At 41.2% G+C, this 19476-nt stretch overlaps 1 protein-coding gene across 2 annotated transcripts in view; it reads right to left on the bottom strand.

Moving 5' to 3' along the window:
* Positions 1-19476, bottom strand: part of Pou6f2 (POU class 6 homeobox 2) — a 339941-nt gene that overhangs the window by 56361 nt on the left and 264104 nt on the right. For both annotated transcript variants that reach the window (XM_013033013.1, XM_013033012.1), the window contains exon 5: positions 5484-5624. In XM_013033013.1, the coding sequence (XP_012888467.1) occupies positions 5484-5624 (141 nt within the window). The remainder of the gene's footprint in view (positions 1-5483; positions 5625-19476) is intronic.

The following is a 19476-nucleotide window of genomic DNA, read 5'->3' as shown; positions in this document are numbered from 1 at the left end:
TTGTTTACCCTTCACATCCCTTCCCAGCCTCCCCTCTCCCCCCACCCAACACCCCCCACCCCCACCCCCACCGACGTTGTAAAGCTCGTTTTTGTCCCTGAGCTTTTTGTTCATGGCTGGCACTCTACCACTGGAGCCATACCTCCATTTTCAGCTTGTTGTGGTTCATTGGAGTCTCATGGACTTTCCTGCCTGGGTTGGTTAGGATTACAGGTGTGGACCACCAGTGATCAGCTGTTTTCTTTTATACATGCAAAATAAATGTGTTTTTTTGGAAGGTTGGTTCATGCCTGTAATTTCAGAATTTGAGAGGCTGAAGTTCATGAGTTTAGGGCCAGTCTGAATTGCAAGGTGAGGATCTAGCTCAAAATAGAAAAAAAAAATCCACACCAACAAACAAAAAGAGAAAAAGAAAACAGCAAAGTAATAATACATAGTTGCATTTTACTTTCAGTTGACTGTTCCTTTAAAGATGAAAGGCGGGGAGGGGGGTGTAGGGGGGGTCTGACTTTACTGCTACTGCTCAGGAAATCTCCACAGCAGGCCAGGGCTTAATTTCATCAGGAAACATTCTGAGCTTCAGTTAAAATGTAAAATGCTTCCTTAACCCCAGGATAAAATAAAATTTCATTTGCTTTTACTTTTCTGTAATAATGCCAATAAGGAGATATTGCCAGGGGCATAAGGGAAACCAACTCCACAGCAGAACAAATCGATGGTAAATCTACTTGCCAAATCAGGAACATACGGAGTGTCACTAGCACACACATACAGACACACACACACACACACCCCACACACACACAGACACATAGACACACACATATCATCCTCCTCAGAACCCCCCACATCTCCCCTCTCCTCTCCTCACCCTTATTCTTCCCACTCCTTCCCACTCCCTTCATCTTTCCCCTTTTTCCCCCTTCACACCTCCCCTTACACACACCCCTTCCAGCCCCCTTGAAGCCCCCCCCCCATAGAACTATCTGGGATAAGTTGGTTGAATGTCAGTAAAATAACACCCTACTAAGATTCACACACTTTCACACTGCTCACAGATGCACAGACTTTCCCACAAGTCTGTGTGAAATTATGAATGGGAGCCTTACCATCCCCATGAACGGACAGCAAGAAGAGATGATTGCATGTCTAACACCATTCTAGTGCCTTGATCCTAGGAACTGGTGCCCTTGTCACCCCATTGTTTCAGAAGAAGAAGACAGGAGGACAGGAAGTTAGTTGCCCAGGGTCTCATAGATGGTGAACCACATTCTGGTTCCAGAACCTATTCTCATGGCCTGTGCATTACACTGCATATTGTGCTGTATCTCCAAACTTGACAAAGCACTGAGCAATGGTCATGACGAAGACAGTGATGATGATGATGGCAGCCATTGCACGGGCATAGGTTTCTTTCTTCACATACTATCTCAGTTAATCCTCACAACCCAGGGGCTTAGAGTTTATTATTCATATTCTGTAAGTCAGGAAAACAGGCTCAGAAGGCTCATGAAATTTTACTCAAGGTCACATAGGCCAAGCAAGGATTCAAATGCCATCACTAGTGTTGATTCCAGTGCCTGTCATTCTCACATATGTCCCAATCAAGTAAAGAGAACTAGAATGTTCTCAGCAGCACCATAACGAATGTCAGTTTCATAACCATTAAGTACCCAGAGGACATTTGCTACCTTGCCATGTTAGAGCAAAGTTTGGAATGATCATTTAAAATCCAAAAAAGAAAAAAATACACCCAACAACCCTAGGTAAGACATAAACATTGTTACTTTAGCATATAGTATCTGTAGGCATTAATAACTATTGACTACTGTCTATCTTTTGAATTAATGGCTATGAATAGGCAGAGTTAGAAAACTATGAAAACAACTAAACATTTCCTCTCTATTTGCTTATAATAGTGACTGGGAGAACAAAGGAGCAAAAAAAAAATCCTTCTGTATCTGACACTTTTCTTTAGATTTACTGAGATCAAGTTATAGGAAACGCCACCAGATTCTGACACAGAGAGACAGAACAGCAAGCGTCAGGTGGTACGATTTCCTCCTATTGAGAGCCAGCAGATTGAAGGAAGTTTCCAGTCCAATGAGAAGCAGCCCCAGGACCACTTGGTATGGAAGCATTGGCTTCCACAATTGCCTAACAAGATTCCATCTGAACTAGAAGCATGAATATGAGGCCCTTGTCCCAAGATGACCAGAAAGCCTCAGCCCGATCTCAGGTAGGACTGGAGTCAAAGTCATCCTCTCACTCTCTTTCTGTTCCAGGAAGTCAAGAGAAACATGGCCAGTAGAAGCTGAGGATGAGCTCATTTTGGAACAGAAGCCTCTGTCTGGTGTCTTCTCTACAGACGAACCCTCTCTAGTATATCAGGAAAATAAGCTTTGGCAACTTAGTTTTAGATTTTAAGGTTATTATGAATGGGACATTTTCCAAGTGTATGAAATAGTTGATGTCTAGAACTCTGATGAAAAAGTCTCTAAACACATGTGCACCTTGCTAGGAAAACTCTACAGAAGTTTTGAACAACTTGAAGTTGAGGAGAGTATCGCCTTATTGTGAGCAAGGATAGCTGTAGCAAACTGGCTTCAACATATGCTTATATTTTGGAACATATTCACAACAAGCCAAACACACACACACACACACACACACACACACACACACACACACACACACACACACGCACGCACAGAGGCAATAAGCCTTTCTTTGTTCTCTGTACTTGGATGTCTGCATGGTTCTCTGGCAAAGTCTAATAATCTTTTACACATACACACACACACACACACACGCACATGCACACACACACCAACTAATTTCTGCTTCTCTTTTTTGGTGGTAGGTGTTCACAGTCACTTATAAAGATTACAACAGAAAGAGTGATGCTCACACAGCTGACCAGTTCATCTATTGAAAATGTTTTAGTTGGACTCTTTCTGCACATGTGGTTACAAAAAAATGACAAGACTATTGATGTACTGAATGTACTTTTTTTTTTTACTTTAGGAGTTTTATGTTCCTTATCAGACTGTCATAACACAAGTTGGGTGCTGGTAGCTCAGACCTGTAGTTCTAGTTACTCAAGAAGCTGAGATCTAAGGATCACAGTTTGAACTCACTGTGTGCAGGAATGTATATGAGATTCTTACCTCCAATTAACCAGCAAAAACTCCCAAAAGTGATAGAGCACTAGTTTTGAGCAAGAAATCTCAGGGATAGCTCTCAGGTTCTGCGTTCAAGCCCCAGGACGGACACACACATAAATATACACACACAAAACCCTTTCAAAATAAAAAAAAACAGCCCCCCAATCGAGAGTCCCATCATAATACAATTTTTAAAACAAAAAAAATTTTAAGGTAAAGTCAACTTTCATGCAACCTAGAAGATACCAATCAATTTTCTGCTCTGGAGATAGCCCTGGGGGACATGGCCCTACAACTCAGGGTAGAGAAGGTTGGAAATCTAGGGCCCTGACAGTCTAATTGGCTAACTGATATGTCATTAAGATATCAGAGGAGTAAGCTAATAATTCCTTCTAAACAGTTAGGCAATTCTCCATCACAAACACTCAACTTGTGGGAAATAATCCTGCATTTCTCTTGAATATTGGAGTAGACTAAAAAAAAAATGGTCAGAGGGAAATACACATCAATGGATGTGGTTTCCATTTGGAACTCTAACGTTTACATATGAAGGGCTACCTGCCTGTGGGGAGTTCTAATTCTGGCCACAGCTCCAGTTAACTGCATTCAGCCCTGACCTGATGTAAGTATGAGTTATAGCTATTAAAAACAACTTTTCCTTCAGCCCAATATCCCACCTTTCCAGAAATCTTAATAGGCTTTGGAGAGTCTCTATTTCAAGCCTGCTGCATAAAACAATCCTTTGATGAAAAGGGATTGGAACAAGGGTTAAAGCAGACACTGAAAGGTTACCGTGGAGGGCACAGCACGCCTGCGACCCTCCTTTAGTATGGGTGGTGTGCACGTGTGATAAGATGATTCATTACACGAGGCCTCTCTTTGACAAGCTCCATCGTTCAGCCCTGGGGCGCCTGACGGGACAATTCTGCACCCGCCCAGGAAATATAACAAGGTCAGCCTTTTTTTTCTCTGGGACATAGATGGAGATGGTTTAGCTTATAATGCATCTTTGTTTACTCTTTATGTAAAATTAAAAAAAAAAAACTAGGGCTTAAGACAGTTCCTTCGCTTCCCAGAGCAAGAGTGCCAGGCAAATAATAACTCCAAGAGGAAAAATCTGGGCAAGGATGCCAAATAGCACACTGGAGACCCCTCGGTCCTGATCACTGAGGGTGGGCACCCCTGAGACCATGAGCTTCAACCCTTTCCTTTCCTTTCCCTTCCCCTTCCCCTTTCCTTTTCTTTCCTTTCCCCTTTTCTTTTCCCTTTCCTTTTCCCTTTTCTTTTCCTTCTTTTTAGTACTGGTCCTGGGGCTTGAACTTAGGGCCTGGGCACTGTCCCTGAGCTTCTTTTGCACAAGGCTAGTGCTTTATCACTTGAGCCAAAGTTCCACTTCTGGCTTTTTTTTTTTTTAGTAGTTTATTGGAGATAAGAGTCTTGTGGCCTTTCCTGTTCAGCTTGGCTTTGAACCTGGCTTTCAGAGTAGCTAGGATTATAGGCAAGTCTGGTTTGTTTGCTGAAGGAGCTCTGAGGCTTGCTGGGGAGAGGGGGGTGTGTGGGGGAGGGGAGATGGGGGTGGAAGATGGGATGAGCTGAAGCTCTGTCACTGTCATCTAGGTGAACATGACATAGGTGTTAGAAATTGTAAGGTGTGGGCACTCTTCTGACTTGGGGATGGTTTAGTGGCCCTGATGGGCTGAAGAAAATCTACAAACACCAGAGAAACTTCCCCCTCTTCTGCGAGAGGCCGGAACACCAAGGCAGACTTGCAGCTGGCATCTGTCTAACATGTCCTTTCTTTTTGTTGTTTTTATGGACCTTCTTCATGCATTCAGAAGTTGACTTTATTGAGGCCAGCTCAGCAACCTTATAGTAATTAGGAAAGGAAACTTACCAGTTTCCCCATGGTATCCATGACTTTCCTTTCTTCGGAGAGTGAAAAAAACTTTTAAATAAAAGCCAACTTGAAATCTTTGTCCCCAAATTTAACTTTTTTGTTTGTTTGTGTGTTTCAAATAACATTCCAGAACTAGAAGGGAACTTCCTCCACTATGGTCATAACAAGTCTTCATATGCAAATTAAAAATAAATAAACTTTGACATGGTAGGGGAAGGAAAGAAAATAAAAATAAAATCTTGCTTCTAAAATATAGAAACACCTCTCAACCCTTCTCCTGTTTTTGACATTGCGGGTAAACATTATTTATATGTCTCCAATAGATGCAGTTCCATGTCGCTGTCATGCAAAAGCAATTCATTTGCTCTCTGAGTTCAGTCTGCCATAAAAATGCACTCTGGCTCCCATCTCCCACTCACCTGTCCTTGTGCATTAGTAACTAGTTGACCTGTGACCCCCTGAAGACTGGAGATGGCATTGCCAAAGGCCTGCGAGCTGGCTACGGAGCCCATAGCCACTGCAGCTGCCGCCGCCTGACTTGCTAGCGGATTATTAACCAGCTGTAAAGAAAGAAAACATCAGGGTAAAAACCACCATGACACAGCACAGGGACACAGCATTAACTCGGGGGAGGGGGGGTCACTCCTGCCCCAGGTTGCTCATGCAAAGGCCCCTAAACCCACCAGAAGAGCCTGGGGGAACAACGAACCCCTTCTGAAGCTGTGGGCTGGTGGAGGTTGGAAAGGGGGCTGGAAGGGAAAACATTCTTCATCAGCACTGGCTGTCTAGTTAGAGGGTGTGGGCTTAGGGTCAGCTCAGGAGGGAAGGAGCCTCAACCTGGCCTGGGAGGGGGTGCAGAGAGATGACTTCAAAGAATTCCTTGGATTTTCTTCTCTGGTCTTTGTAAACCTCAAGGAAATGTCTGTTTTCCTTGAAGTCATCAAGGAAGTCTGGGTGGTGGTGGGGAGAGTGTGTGTGAATTGATTCGTAAGGCTTTTGTAAATGAATTTTATTATTTCTGCGTGTGAATTCAAGTTTCCTTTAGGGCACTTGAGTGAGGTAGTTGTCTCATCTCACTTCCTATAGGGGAAGAAGAAAATCAAAGTTCATAGAACAGGGAATCCCACATTCTGTGCTCTCAGAGGGCCTTGTGGGACTTTTTGGTGGCTTTTTCTGACCAGGAGATTCAAGGTCAATGACCACTGAAGTTGACTTTGGGTTGCTGTTTCAGCTAACCTACAGCCTGCTTTTGGCCTCTTTTCTTGGGACAGCAGTAGAACAGGGAGGAAGAAAGAGACAGGGGAAAGAGCCCAGTCTGGGAAGAAGGCTATGGCTGCCAAATCTATTTCTCCATGGAGACCAGTTCAATATTCTTTATCCTGCCAATTTTCCACGCCACAGGTTTTCAGGCCTTCTGACCATGAGGCAGAAGTGTGGCTTGAACTAAAATCTGCATTTAGGTTAATGACTAGATATAAATTCAAGAAACATTTAAACTATTTTCACAGTATTGGTTTTGATACATGAATTTCATTTGTATTTATTCTAGGGTGTTATTTTTTTCCCCCTCTATAGTTTCTCCCAAGTACAACAATTGCTGTGTATAATAATGTATTTCCTATCACTGGGTCCCACATCCATGAAATTCCTGCATTTTAGTAGAAACCTGCCAAGACTCAGACTTGGTGGAAAAAAAATTAATGCCATATTTAATTCAAGTCCTGGAAGCTCTTCTAAAAAATGTTTCTTTTTCTTTTTCTTAAAACTTTCTTCTTTACCCTCTTCAGTCTCTGTTTCAATTTCTTTTTTCCTTTTCTCTTTTTTATGTTTCTTATGACAATTCCTTCAAGAAATTGCCCTAATCTGATGAACAACAAAATACAAATCATCAGAGGAAATTAAAAATACTAAATATTCTTCTTTCATTAATGTGATATCCTTGTCTTACTGGCTTCTTTGTTTACTTATAACCAAATCATAGAACTAATTCTACATACAGTGATTCTGTGGACCTAGTGCATTGTTTTAATAACAAAAACCTATCTTAAGCTCATTATTTTATGTCTTTTGCTTTTATCTCTCTCCTAAAAAATTTAACAGATAATATTTATTTTCATTTTAAGAAGAAAAAATGTGCATACTCTGTCCTGTAGAGAAACCCTGTCTTATCTTAAAATGCCACCATGGGAGTTAAAATTCAAGTTGCTTTTTGTTTTGTTTTTCTGAATGGAGTGGACATGAGGTGACTCACTACATGTATAGAGAGAAAACTATTCTAGCTTGACTACCTACAATGAAGAATCCAAATCGAGACGCTCGAAGAACAGCACCTCCTAACTTCCAGCTCAGATGGACAAGGCAACTCAGGTCATCTGTTAGTTGCCATATTTGCTATGTTTACCTTCCTTTTATGTAATGCAAGTTAACATCATAGTAAATTCCCAAAATATGCTTCCTACTCCTGAAAGGAAGATTAAATTATGTACATTTTGGCTATGAATTTTAAAGAAAACAAGCAGTTATTTCTATTTGATAGAACACAATTTTTTAAAAAAGCAATTGTAAGGCACTTCTCTAATATCTAAGTTAGTCAACGGTTCATGTAGGGATTTGTAGAATTACTATGCAGATCCGGTACAAGACTGGTCATTGGGAATTTGTATACTACACTAGTGGTCTTTACCAAGGTATTTGCTAGAAATACAGGTGTTACAGGAAGGATAAATGATGATTCTGACTATAAAAGCAAAGCATCTACTTAAAAATTGGCTTCTGAATCTTTGGGTTTGAGGGCTAGAAATGAGTTAATTACTTTGTTCAAAAGAGTTTCACCAGAGTATTTAGCACGTGCATTCATACTATTGTATTAATCAAATTGACCTCCTTGATGACTCTCACTTCCTCATCCCCACTATTTCTATTACCCAGAAGCTCTCAGTGAGTTTCATTTTGTGATCCTAATTCACAGGTGCAATGCATTACAATATGCATTTTCTGTTCTTCCCTCCCCTCTCATCCCTCAAACATGTTCACACAAACAAGTCTGTCTGTATTTATGTGTATATTTATCTTTTAGATCTAGCATCTACACAGGAAAGATAATATTCCACTTCTGGCCTTCTGAACCTGGCTTACTTCACTTATCATGATGATGTCCAGTTCCACCCATTTTCCTGCAAATGACATAACTTCCTTCTTTCTTATGGTTGCATAGTACTCCACTGTGTACATGTACCACATTTTGTTGATCCATTCATCAATTGTAGGGCATCTGGGTTGTCTCCATGGCGTGGCTATTGTGAATAGTGTTGCAATGAACTAGATGTGCAAGAGCCTTTATGGTATCCTGACTTACATTCTTTTGGATATGTGCCCAAGAATGATATTGTTGGTAATTGTAGATTTTATTTTTTCCTTTTGTCAGTACTGGGGTTTGAACTCAAAGCCTCACACTTGTTTGGTTTACTTGCATAGTAGTTCTTCCTTAGTTTATTGGAGATAGAAACTTTTCAGGAACTTTTCTGCCCAGGCTGGCTTTGTACTTCAGTCTGCCATGTTCCAGCCTGCTGCATTGCTCCTTAGTAGCATGAGTCGCTGGTGGCCAGATCCTATTTTTCAGTTTTTTGAGAAACCACCATACTGTGTTCCATATGGTTGCACTAATTTACAATCCCACCAATAATATTTAAAGGTTCCTCACTCCCCATCCTCACCAGTATTTGTTGTGTTCTTGGTGATGGCCATTCTCACTGGAGTAAGTTAAAAATCTCAGTTGTTTGATTTGCCATCTCTTTTATAGCCAATAATGGCCAATAATGGTCATTTTTATTTCTTATTTTGAGAATTGGCTATTCAATTTGCCCATTTATTAATTGGGTTGTTGATTCTTTGGGAGTTTAGTTTTCTGAGCTCCCTGAATATTCTGGTTATTAATTTCTTTTCAGAGGAAAGACTGGCAAAAATTCTCTCCCTTTCTGTCTAGTGCCTGTTTTTTAGACTAGTGCCTACTTTCTTTGCTGTGTAGAAAATTTTAGTCTTGTACAACCCATTTGAAATGGATACATTCCAATTGCATTGCCAGATTGCTTCAGAAACTACAAGTAGGCAGATTTTGGTACTGTTTAGTTTTTCTGTAACCTGGACCTAAGTTGAAATCTAACCTGTCCTTCTTTGCCGTCTTAATGGAGCAAATTCCAAACTGGATAACTGTCTTTCTTCTTGTCTGGCTCCCTGGTGAGTTCTTGTGAAAGGTGCTAGATTCTGGGGAGATGCCTGGCTAGCCTTGGCTCTGCAAGTGGAGTACGGATCGGATCGTGGGTGCAGTGCTTACAGACAGGCACTGTCTGTGCATACAGACTACAATCAACCTAGAACTGACAGCACTTGAGGTGACCACGGTGGTGTCAATAGATGCCGTGGCTATATTTCTTGGCCTTTCTGCCTATGACTGCCAGGGCAGGAATGTAATGTGCACACATTAAAATAAGTGGCAGGGAGGGGGGAGGTGATTGTCTGGAAACCATAAGTGTTTTCCTCACTCCCTCAGGTCATGTCACTCTGGATTGTCTCCAGTCATGTCATATTAGCAGTGTTCTTCTCAGTACCTCTTTTTGATTGGAGACCCAGGGTAGATTTGGACAGCATTGAGCCTGTGCACAATAAATGCACATAATAAGCATCTTTAAGTTTCAGGGCCAACTGATATTTTGAAGCTGCTCCAAGTTTATGGCTTCAGATCTTTCATTGTCAATGTAACCTAAACAGCAAAGGATGGCCCAAATGAAGTCTGACTGCATTACACCAACGTGCTTTCAGCAGATCAACTGGAAGAACATACTGGATTCTGGTGCCTGCTTGCTTATAAATGAGGGTTCTTGTGTTATATCCATAGTGGTTCTGGGCCTGAATACATCAAACTAGAATTCTAAAAGCCACAGTCTTTCTAAAAAGCCACTCATAGGGGTATCAATTTCTAATGACACTACCTCTGTCCCTCACCCCCACCCCACGCCGCCCCTGCTAGAATTTAACAGAATTAGATAATAAAGTGTTTTGTTTTTGTTTTTGTTAGTGCCGGTTCTTAGGATGTGGCTGCCACCCCTAAACTTCTGTACTCAAGGTTAACACTACCACTTGAGCCACAGTCCATTTCTGTTCTATTTTTTATTTTTGTAATTATATGGAGAGAAGAGTCTCATAGATTTTCCTGCCCTGGGTTGGCTTTTAACTACAATCCTTAGATTCCAGCCTCTGGTGCAGCTAGGATTACAGGTGAAAGCTACTGGCACTTCCCAAAATTATTAATTAATTAATTTTATTTATTAATAAGTCCAAAATAATTTTTTAAACAAGTAACTTTATTGGCTTTTTCCCCCACTAGTTTCCTTGTGGTACTGGGGATTGAATCCAGGGCCTTGCATTTGCTAGACAAGCACTCTACTGCTGAACTATATTCCTAATCCCCCCAAATCATTTTTTTCCATTCCTGGGGCTTTAACTCAGGGCCTGAGCACTGTTCTGAACTTCTTTTGTTCAAGGCTAACACTCTACCACTTGAGCCACACCACCAATTCTGGCTTTTTCTATGTATGTGGTATTGAGCAATCGAACCTAGGGCTTCCTGCATGCTGGGCAGGCATTCTACCACTGAGCCACATTCCCAGCCTTCCCCTAAAGAATTTTTAAACAAACTTTTGTACCAGCAAAGTAGGATTCCAAATCTTGCTCATCCTTTTCTGTCCAGACATGAGTGCATCTGGTTTAATGAGATAATTAGAACAAGACCAAGCACATATGATGTTCTTCAGAAATACAGTTTTCTGTTTTTTTTTTTTTTTTGGCCAGTCATGGGGCCTGAACTCTGGGCTTGGGCGCTATACCTCAGCTCTTCAGCTCAAGGCTAGCATTCTAACACTTGAGCCACGCCGCCACTTCTGGCTTTTTCTGCTTATGTGGTATTGAGGAGTCGAACCCAGGGCCTCGTGCATGCAAGACAAGCACTCTACCACTGAGCCACCTTCCCAGCCCCTGTTTTTTTTTTTTTAATAGCATTTTAAAAGTGCATTTTGAAGGAAGCTGTTAGCTAACTAACATGGTGATTAGATCAGGTAAATTTCATGACGGAAAAGGCAAGTATGCTGTTTAAAAGTATTTTAAATTGCAAAGTATTAAAGAAAAATATTTTAAACACAGCTTTACTTGCTACTTTGGTTCCCTTTCTAATTATTAGAACACATTTATTTATACAGAAAGCAATGTTTTGATTCTGAAGCCAGAGTTTGGTAAATTTACCTTATAATGTCCATTAATTTCCGTTAAGGACATTCATTTTGCAGTTTAATTCCTGCTTTGTGCCCAAACATTATGAAACAGCTAGCCCTGTTGTTGATTATTTGATGGTGAAGGCATGCATTAAAAAGATTTGTAAGAAGTAGCTTTACGATTTGCAATAGTGTATTTCTATGTTTCCATATCAATATGCTATTGAATGCTTGTCCCAAGAGGATAAATACATATTTTCAAATCTATGCACTTGCTGCATCTCCTTGTTGCTTGCCTGTGGACAGTAAATGATGGTGACATGGGTGGTCTCCACAATGATCCATTTGATGGCATTGTATGTGTAATAACTTAGAAATGTCACTTGAGATGATGTCACCACATGATGGAGGAATGCCTTCCTCCAAGTCTTGCCTGACAATCTTTTCCAAGAGATTCAACATCTTATATCCTGGTAAAGAGTTCAGGTTCCACACACCTTAACCTTGGTGGTCATAATATTTTCCATAAAAATCCATCAATTACATGATTGTATTGTTGAGACTCTTGTTTACAAAAATATGACAAACACAATAGAGCAAGTTAGCTATGATGTGTTCTTATTTAGTTAGCCCTGGGGGTTGAACTCAGGGCCTAGGCACTATTCCTAAGCTTCTTTGGCTCAAAGCTAGCACTCTCCCACTTAAGCCACAGCACCACTTCCAGATTTTCTGAGTAGTTTATTGGATATATAAGTTTCATAGACTTTTCTTCCTGGGCTGACTTTGAACTGCGATCCTCAGACCTAGACTCCCGAGTAGTTAGGATTACAGGTATGAGCCACCAGCACCCGGTGACATATTCTTATTTTTGTGCCTTAATTCCAACAGCACATTTGAATGCAGCAGCTTCATTCATCTCTGTTCACTGTGTCTTTGATTGCATGAAGAAGCCATGGCTGGTGAATGATCTCTACTGCTAAGGCTGTGGAGGTTCTCTAAAGTTCACATAGTGATGAAATCACCTGGTGCCACATTTCTGTAACTGAAGGCAAAGACTGTTAATTTGTAATAACTGAGATAGAGTGGTGAAGATGGAGTTGGGTTATGGAGATAAGACACATCCTCTAGCTCAGTGTCCTGGACCAGATCAAAGTCCAGGTAGACAGTGTCATGGCTGACAATGGAAGGGGCTGCTTTCCTCAGATAAGGCTGGCCTCTGTGTTGCAGGATGTGAACAATGTTGCTTGGGGATGAGGTGACAGTGTGTCCTGCATTAGTTACCCTCTCCCACACGTGGCCTGACTGTGGTGGCATCAGGCCATGGACATTTAGATAGCTCATGAGTCATGAAGGACATTGGTACAGGGTAAGAGTCAGGGTCATTTGGGTGGCTTTACAAAGCCTGGACATCATTGTAGGTGGACAGAAGAGGACTCTTTCTGAGCACCTATGCACGTCCTGGAGAGCATTCTAGAATTTCCCTGTGGAGAGGGGTAGATGCTGCAGAAGTCTAGGGTCCAAGTTATGCAGGACAATCACCAAGGTTGGTACTAAGGGAGCTCAGGGACACTAAGTGTGTTGGGAGTTAGAAATAAACAAGTTTGGCTAACACACCATCATTTGGTGGCACGTTAGTAGAAGACTCTCCAAGGGATGCATTTGTCTTACGTTTTTAAATTTACTGATAAAATAGTCAAGGCCAGAGTTGAAGCAAGACACTAGTTTTCAAGTTAATCCAATACATTGATTTGATTCTGAAGCTGTTTCAAGGACAGAGGTCAGTATTATGGAAACACACCTACTGGAAATCAGATTTTCTCCAAGTTATATGTAGATAAATACTGTGTTACTACAAGGCTACACATCTCATTTCCTTTTCTGTCTAGCCCTCCATTTAATAACCTGAAAATCTATCTTTTTATGGAGTTTCATGCTATTTTCTTACTTACATACATACAACAGTGCTACTCTTACCAATTGCCTATTGTCATGGCACATTAGTTAGGCGAATTTGTTGATATTTCAAAATTATTCTTTCTGTTTTATTTTTATTCTATCGTCCACTTTAAACAAGTGCTTGGTAGCATTCCTGTGATGAAAGAGAAAAGACAATGCCTCTTTTAAAGACATAAACTGTGGCCATGGTACGATGATTAGTATTATTCCAGTTTCTTGCCACGGAAAAGCACAATGTACTCTCCTTGCCCATGCATAATTTCCTTAAGTTGCTTCCCAACACTTGCTGAGTTCTGACAAAGGAAAATAGGTGCTAAAGCAGAAGAAAGGCTGAAAAACAAGGGACTCAGAGAAAACCAAGGCAGTTTCTGCCTTTATGGTGTTTATCAAATGTTCCTAGCCCATGGCACAGGCTTTGTACCAGGCTCTAAGGACAAGACAAAAGCATCCTCCTTCTGTCTTGGCTGACAAGAAACTGTCCCCAGGCCTGGGGGAAAGGGAGCTTTTCCTAGGCAAGACTTCCTTGGAGCTCAGTTTTAGGGAATGGGCTGAGTTGGTTGGCAGGAGGTGAACAGAGCGGGAGAAAAGGCTTCTGAGCCCCCAGGATTGACATAGGTGAAGATATAGAGAGAGAAGATGTTTGTATATGTGTATGTGGAGTGTCTGGTGTGGCACTTTTGCTGTTTGGGGGGGACGTGGAGTGGGAGTGGGGGTGGCTATGGTATGATAAAGGGCTTCCTATGGAATGGGGCTCAGGGTAGCAGCTCACCAGCTTGGTGGGACCTGATCAGATCTGTATTTTGAAATGATCACTTTGAGGGCTAAGTTGGTCTGAGTAAGGGAGGAAGGAGACTAAAGTCAAAGTGGCCAGGAGCAAAGGGCGGAGGCAGGGGAGAAAGAGAGAGAGAGAGACTTCATTAGAAGGAAGGGTACAACTTGGGGCAAATTTGCACACAGAAGTACAGTCTGTCTTATCATTGGAAGTACAGTCTGTCTTACAGTTCATTCATCAAACATTGAGCATCAATTATATGTCAAATATGGTGGTTTTGTTCTCTAAGAATGAGATACACAGAGAGGGAAAGAGAGAGGCAGAAAGACAGAGAGAGACAGAGACAGAGAGACAGAGAGATACAGAGAGAGACACACACAGAGATATCCAGGCAGAAAATTCAGAGCTGGCTACAGACCAGAATGGAGGTATGCTTAGTGATTGTGGAAATAGTGGGGAGCTGGCTGGCTCAGTGCTCAGTAGAGGAAAGAGTAGGAAAGGATAGAGAAGCTTCATCAAAGAATTAATAGGAGTGCAATCCTGTCTAAATCACAGATCAGCTAGGAACTGGGGAGAAACTATGCAATCAGAGCAGAAGAAAGAATAAATATAAGATCATGGGGCCTCTGGAATGCTTCCCGGGTGTCCAGAACACAAATCAGGCAGGAGATAGAACTAGGACCCTTCTGGGCTGGGGTTGGAGGCTGACAAGAAAGACAGGAGACATGAATTAGGAAGTTCACATGTGAATGATGTGCATATGTCATGTGGTGGGCAGAGCCGCCTGAGCCGCCCGAGCAACTTGCCAGTGAGCTATTGTTATGAGAATACCTTCATATTCATCTCCGCTTGCAGTATTGTAGAGAAAGCTTTAAAAGCTTTGTAGCCTGGGAAATAACACTAATTGATAATCATCAAGTCATAAAACACTTTATTTTATATGAAGGGAGATTTAAACTGCTGACTATCTCAAAGTTAATAAGCTTTGAGTAATATAAACAGAGCCATCATCTTTTCAAATATAGAATGCTCTCTGTTAAAAAAATAGCAATGATTGATTAGAAAGGATGGCTACTGCATCCACAGCTGGGTCCACATGCTAAGGGACCCAGCTGTGATTTCACAAATTGCATTTTTTTTTTTTTTTGTAGAGCTGAGGACCAAACTCAGGGCCTTGCATTTGCCAAGCAAGTGCTTTTCCACTGAGCTAAATCTCCAACCTCAACAAATTACAATTTGGTCAATTAGAAAGACTAGTTGCTGGGTACTGGTGACTCATGCCTATAATCTTAGCTACTCAGAAGGTTGAGGTTTGAGGATCACAGTTCAAAGCCAGACAGAGAAGGGGAGAGGCTCTGGCTGAGGTTCAAATGGTATAGTGCCTAGGCTCTGAGTCTATCCTGGGGTTTCCCAGGATAGCCATACACACACACACACACACACACACACACACACACACACACACACGATTATAACAAATGTTTTTCATAATATTTTGGTTTTCAATACATGGGTCAATTTTAGCTGTTACTGAATTTTATTATTACGCATAATAGATGGCTCTCCTCATAAAAGTTATTAACTGAATTGTTTTTTAATTTTTTTTAGGTTTTTATGAGTTTGTGATCATGTGAGAGAGAGGGGAGTGGAGGAGAGGGGAAAGGGAGAAGGAGAGAGGAGAGAAATGAAAGTGTGAGAGGTAGAGAGCTGGGAGGGGGAGAGAGAATATTGAATCACTTTTATTGATTCAGAGGATATGCTATTCCTCCAGCAAAACAATCCTACAGCCTACCAAAAAATTATTTACATAAACTAAAATGTTATGTAACAAAATGGAAAATGATTCTATTAAAGAAAAAAACCACTAAAAACAAACCCCTAAAAATGCTAGATACAAGCCGGATGCCTGTGGCTCACTCTTGTAATCCCAGCCACTCAGGAGGCTGAGATCTGAGGATCACGGTTCAAAGCCAGCCCAGGCAGAAAAGTCCGAGAGACTCTGATCTCTAATAAAAAATCCATTAGAAAACTGGAAGTGGTGCTGTGGCTCAAGAGGTAGAGCGCTCGCCTTGAGCTGAAGAGTGCAGGGACAGCGCCCAGGCCCAGAGTTCAAGTTCCATGACCACCACCGCCAACAAAAAAAGCTAGATACTCCAGTACCTAGGTAATGCAGACAGTGCAGTGTATATGGATCAGATCTAGAATAAAATTGACTAAAACAACAACCACAAACTCCAAAACAACAACAACAAGAAGAAAACAGTCCTACTTTTATTACATGTTATTCTCCTGCCTAAGAACAATAGATATCAACCCATTGTTTGTTTATCTGCTACAGGAGCTTAGAAGAACTTGAACTCACCATAAGAGTCAGATACATCATAGAAGGTCAGACTATAGAGAGAAAAAATACCATTTTTTCTGGTCTTGTCACAGCCCTCTTAAGTTGGTACATGCCACTGGGCTCACTAGAGTTCCTTTCTCTTAAAAGAGCATGGGGTACTTGCAGCCGAGGGCTCCCAGGTGATATGAACATCACCTAGTAGTTGCCACATTTCTGTCAGATGTGCTGCAGCTAAAGTGCCCCAAAGAGAATTACACCATTAAGAAAAACAAATGGTCCAACTTATTAGAGAAAATACGGCTGTGTAGAAGTCAGAAGATAAGTGCGTGAAAGAGAAGGAAACACATGACTAGAATGCTCAAAGGTAAATAAAATCCTTCTGTGCTCACAAAATATATTGGTTATAGGTTGTTCTAAAAACATTAAGCTAACAATAAGAACCACTACCTGTGTAGGAGCCGTAAGCCAAGAAAATATAAAAAAGTTGTTGTAGAGATCATCCCATTAATAAAACCAAATGTAGGTTAAGAAATATAAAGCTTCATCTTACCGAGAGCAAGAACAAGACTGTATTGGAATTTCTCACATCCAAGGAGAACAGAGCAGGCCACCAAAGACTGAGGAAAGCGAGCTTGCCAATCAGCAAACACTGTTGTTGTTTTTTCTAATCATGGCCAATATTGGGAAGCGACTGCCTCTCCAAGAAGACCCTCAATAACCAGGCACACAGAAAGGTCACTGTGAGCCAGGACACCGGGTTCTAGTCCTGAGTTAGCAGCTCCTGCCGGCTCCACACTGGGCTGCTGAGACTCCACGCATGTCATAAAATGAGAAGGCTGTGCTGCCCAGTGCTTCTCGAACTTTCAAAGACTATCCAAAGCACAGGCTAAGAAGTTATCAAAAGGAAATGGAATTTCATAATATCGTTGGAGAAATGAACTTTTAGCCTGTAGATGTCTAGGCTGAGGTAACAGTGATGATTTGGAAGACCTCTCAAGAAGTGCTGATGTTGTTGTTGACCTTGTTGTTGTCAACGCACTGTATCAAGTTCTTTCTTTTTATTTATTTATTTTTATTTTTCCCTTTGGTTTATCCCCAGTAGTCATTGTTTTTGATTCTGGTACCCTGCATTTTGTAGATATGTTTATCTGATTTGGGGAAGGGAAGGGAAAGGAAGGAGAATAACAAAATGGCGAAACAAAGACAAAAGGTGAACCAAGGCAACGGTGATACTCACAAGACAATAGGTTGGAAATGAACTTTACAACTTGGGATGGGGGAGGAGTGGGAGGGAGAGGGATAGTAGGTGAACAACAAAGGAGGGAGTAACAAGGCTTGACAAGAAATGCACTCATTACCTTACTCATGTAGCTGTAAGCCCTCTGTACAGCATCTTTACAATAAAATAAAAAGTTAAAAATGTAAATAAAAGAACCCCCCCCCCAGAAATGTGCTCATTACCTTACTTATGTAACTGTAACCTCTTTGTCCAGCACCTTTGCAACACAATAAAATAAAAATTAAAAAAAATGCTTAAAAAAAGAATGACAGGGGCTGGGAAGATGGCTTAGTGGTAGAGCACATGCATTGCATGCTCAAGGCCCTGGGTTCGATTCCTCAGCACCACATAAGCAAAAAGAAAAAAGCCGGAAGTGGCTCTGTAGCTCAAGTGGTAGAGTGCTAGCCTTGAGCTGAAGAGCTGAGGGACAGTGCCCAGGCCCAGAGTTCAGGCCCCACGACCGGACCCAAAAAAAAAAAAAAGAATGACAACAATTCAGTGGGCACTGGTGGCTCACACTTGTAATCCTAGCTATTCAGGAGGCTGAGATATGAGGATTACAGCTCAAAGCCAGACTGGGGAGGAAAGTCTGTGAGACTCTTATCTCTTATTAAGTGTCAGAAAACTGGAAGTGGAGCTGTGACTCAAAGTGGTAAAGTGATAGTTGTGAGTGAAAAAGCTTGGGGACAGTACCCAAGCCCTGAGTTCAAGCCCCAGGACTGATAAAAAATAATGACAGTAATTCATGAAGATATTTTGTGAGATCTTGGTTCTGGATTTGCTGTGAAGTTAAAGGTCTGGCAATGAAAGATGTTTGGCAAGCAATGCACAATGCATCTGCCTATTGGTTAGTTGTAATGAATGTTAGTGTGTTAACATTCCTAGAGCTGTCCATGTATGTGCATATATCTATATCTATATCTAGTCTGCTGCATAACTGTTTCTTAACTAATTTATTATAATTTCTCCGAAGAGCTGGGTGACTTATCATTTGAACATTCACAGGTTTAACAAGAGGCCTAATAGAATGCGCTTGTAATCTACTTGGGATAGTTTCATCAGCTACCTGTAAAAGAAAGCCTTTATCATCTTTGTCTAGATGCTTCATGCACTACCTTAGTTTGGGAACCATTCTTTTCATACTTTAGTTAATGTTCATGCAAATTGGCTAGAATAAGATTTATTGATTAAAAAAATATCATGGAGATGATACCAGAGCATTGAGAGTTCACAAACACATCTCTGTTACCCTTGAGTAACCATGTTGGTACTATTTCTACATTACTCTTAAGTAGTCTGAGTTGGGGAGAATGCCAGGGAAAGCTAGCACTGCTGGGGAACAAACAGCATGGAAGTGAAAACTAGACAATTATTAGAATCCAGGCTCATACTTGTTTTTTTGTTCACTGCTTTCACACCACTTGAGCCACGCCATCAGTTCTTTGTCGTTAATTGGAGATGAGAGTCTTGATGATTTGTCTGCTAGGACTGGTTTGGAACCTTGATTCTCATATCCCAGCCACCAGCACCTGGCTAGCCAAAAATTTTCCTTCTTCCTATGGCTGACTTGTTTCATTCTGACTGCAGAATAATACTCCATTGTTTTTAGTGAGTATCTTAGTTGGTAAACCTTAACTTGAAACCATGTTATTTGTGAACAAAAAACATATAATTTCATATATGTATAAATATATATGATATGTAGCTTAAAATCTATATGTTAAAAAGCAAATTTATGCAGCTGGGAAGGTGGCTCAGTGGTAGAGTGCTTGCCTTGCATGCATGAGGCCCTGGGTCCCAT

This window comes from Dipodomys ordii, unplaced genomic scaffold (genome assembly GCF_000151885.1).
Source record: "Dipodomys ordii isolate 6190 unplaced genomic scaffold, Dord_2.0 Scaffold161, whole genome shotgun sequence".
Lineage (NCBI taxonomy): Eukaryota > Metazoa > Chordata > Mammalia > Rodentia > Heteromyidae > Dipodomys > Dipodomys ordii.
The sequence above is the reverse complement of the archived record's forward strand: the minus strand, read 5'-3'. Positions and strand labels throughout refer to the sequence as shown.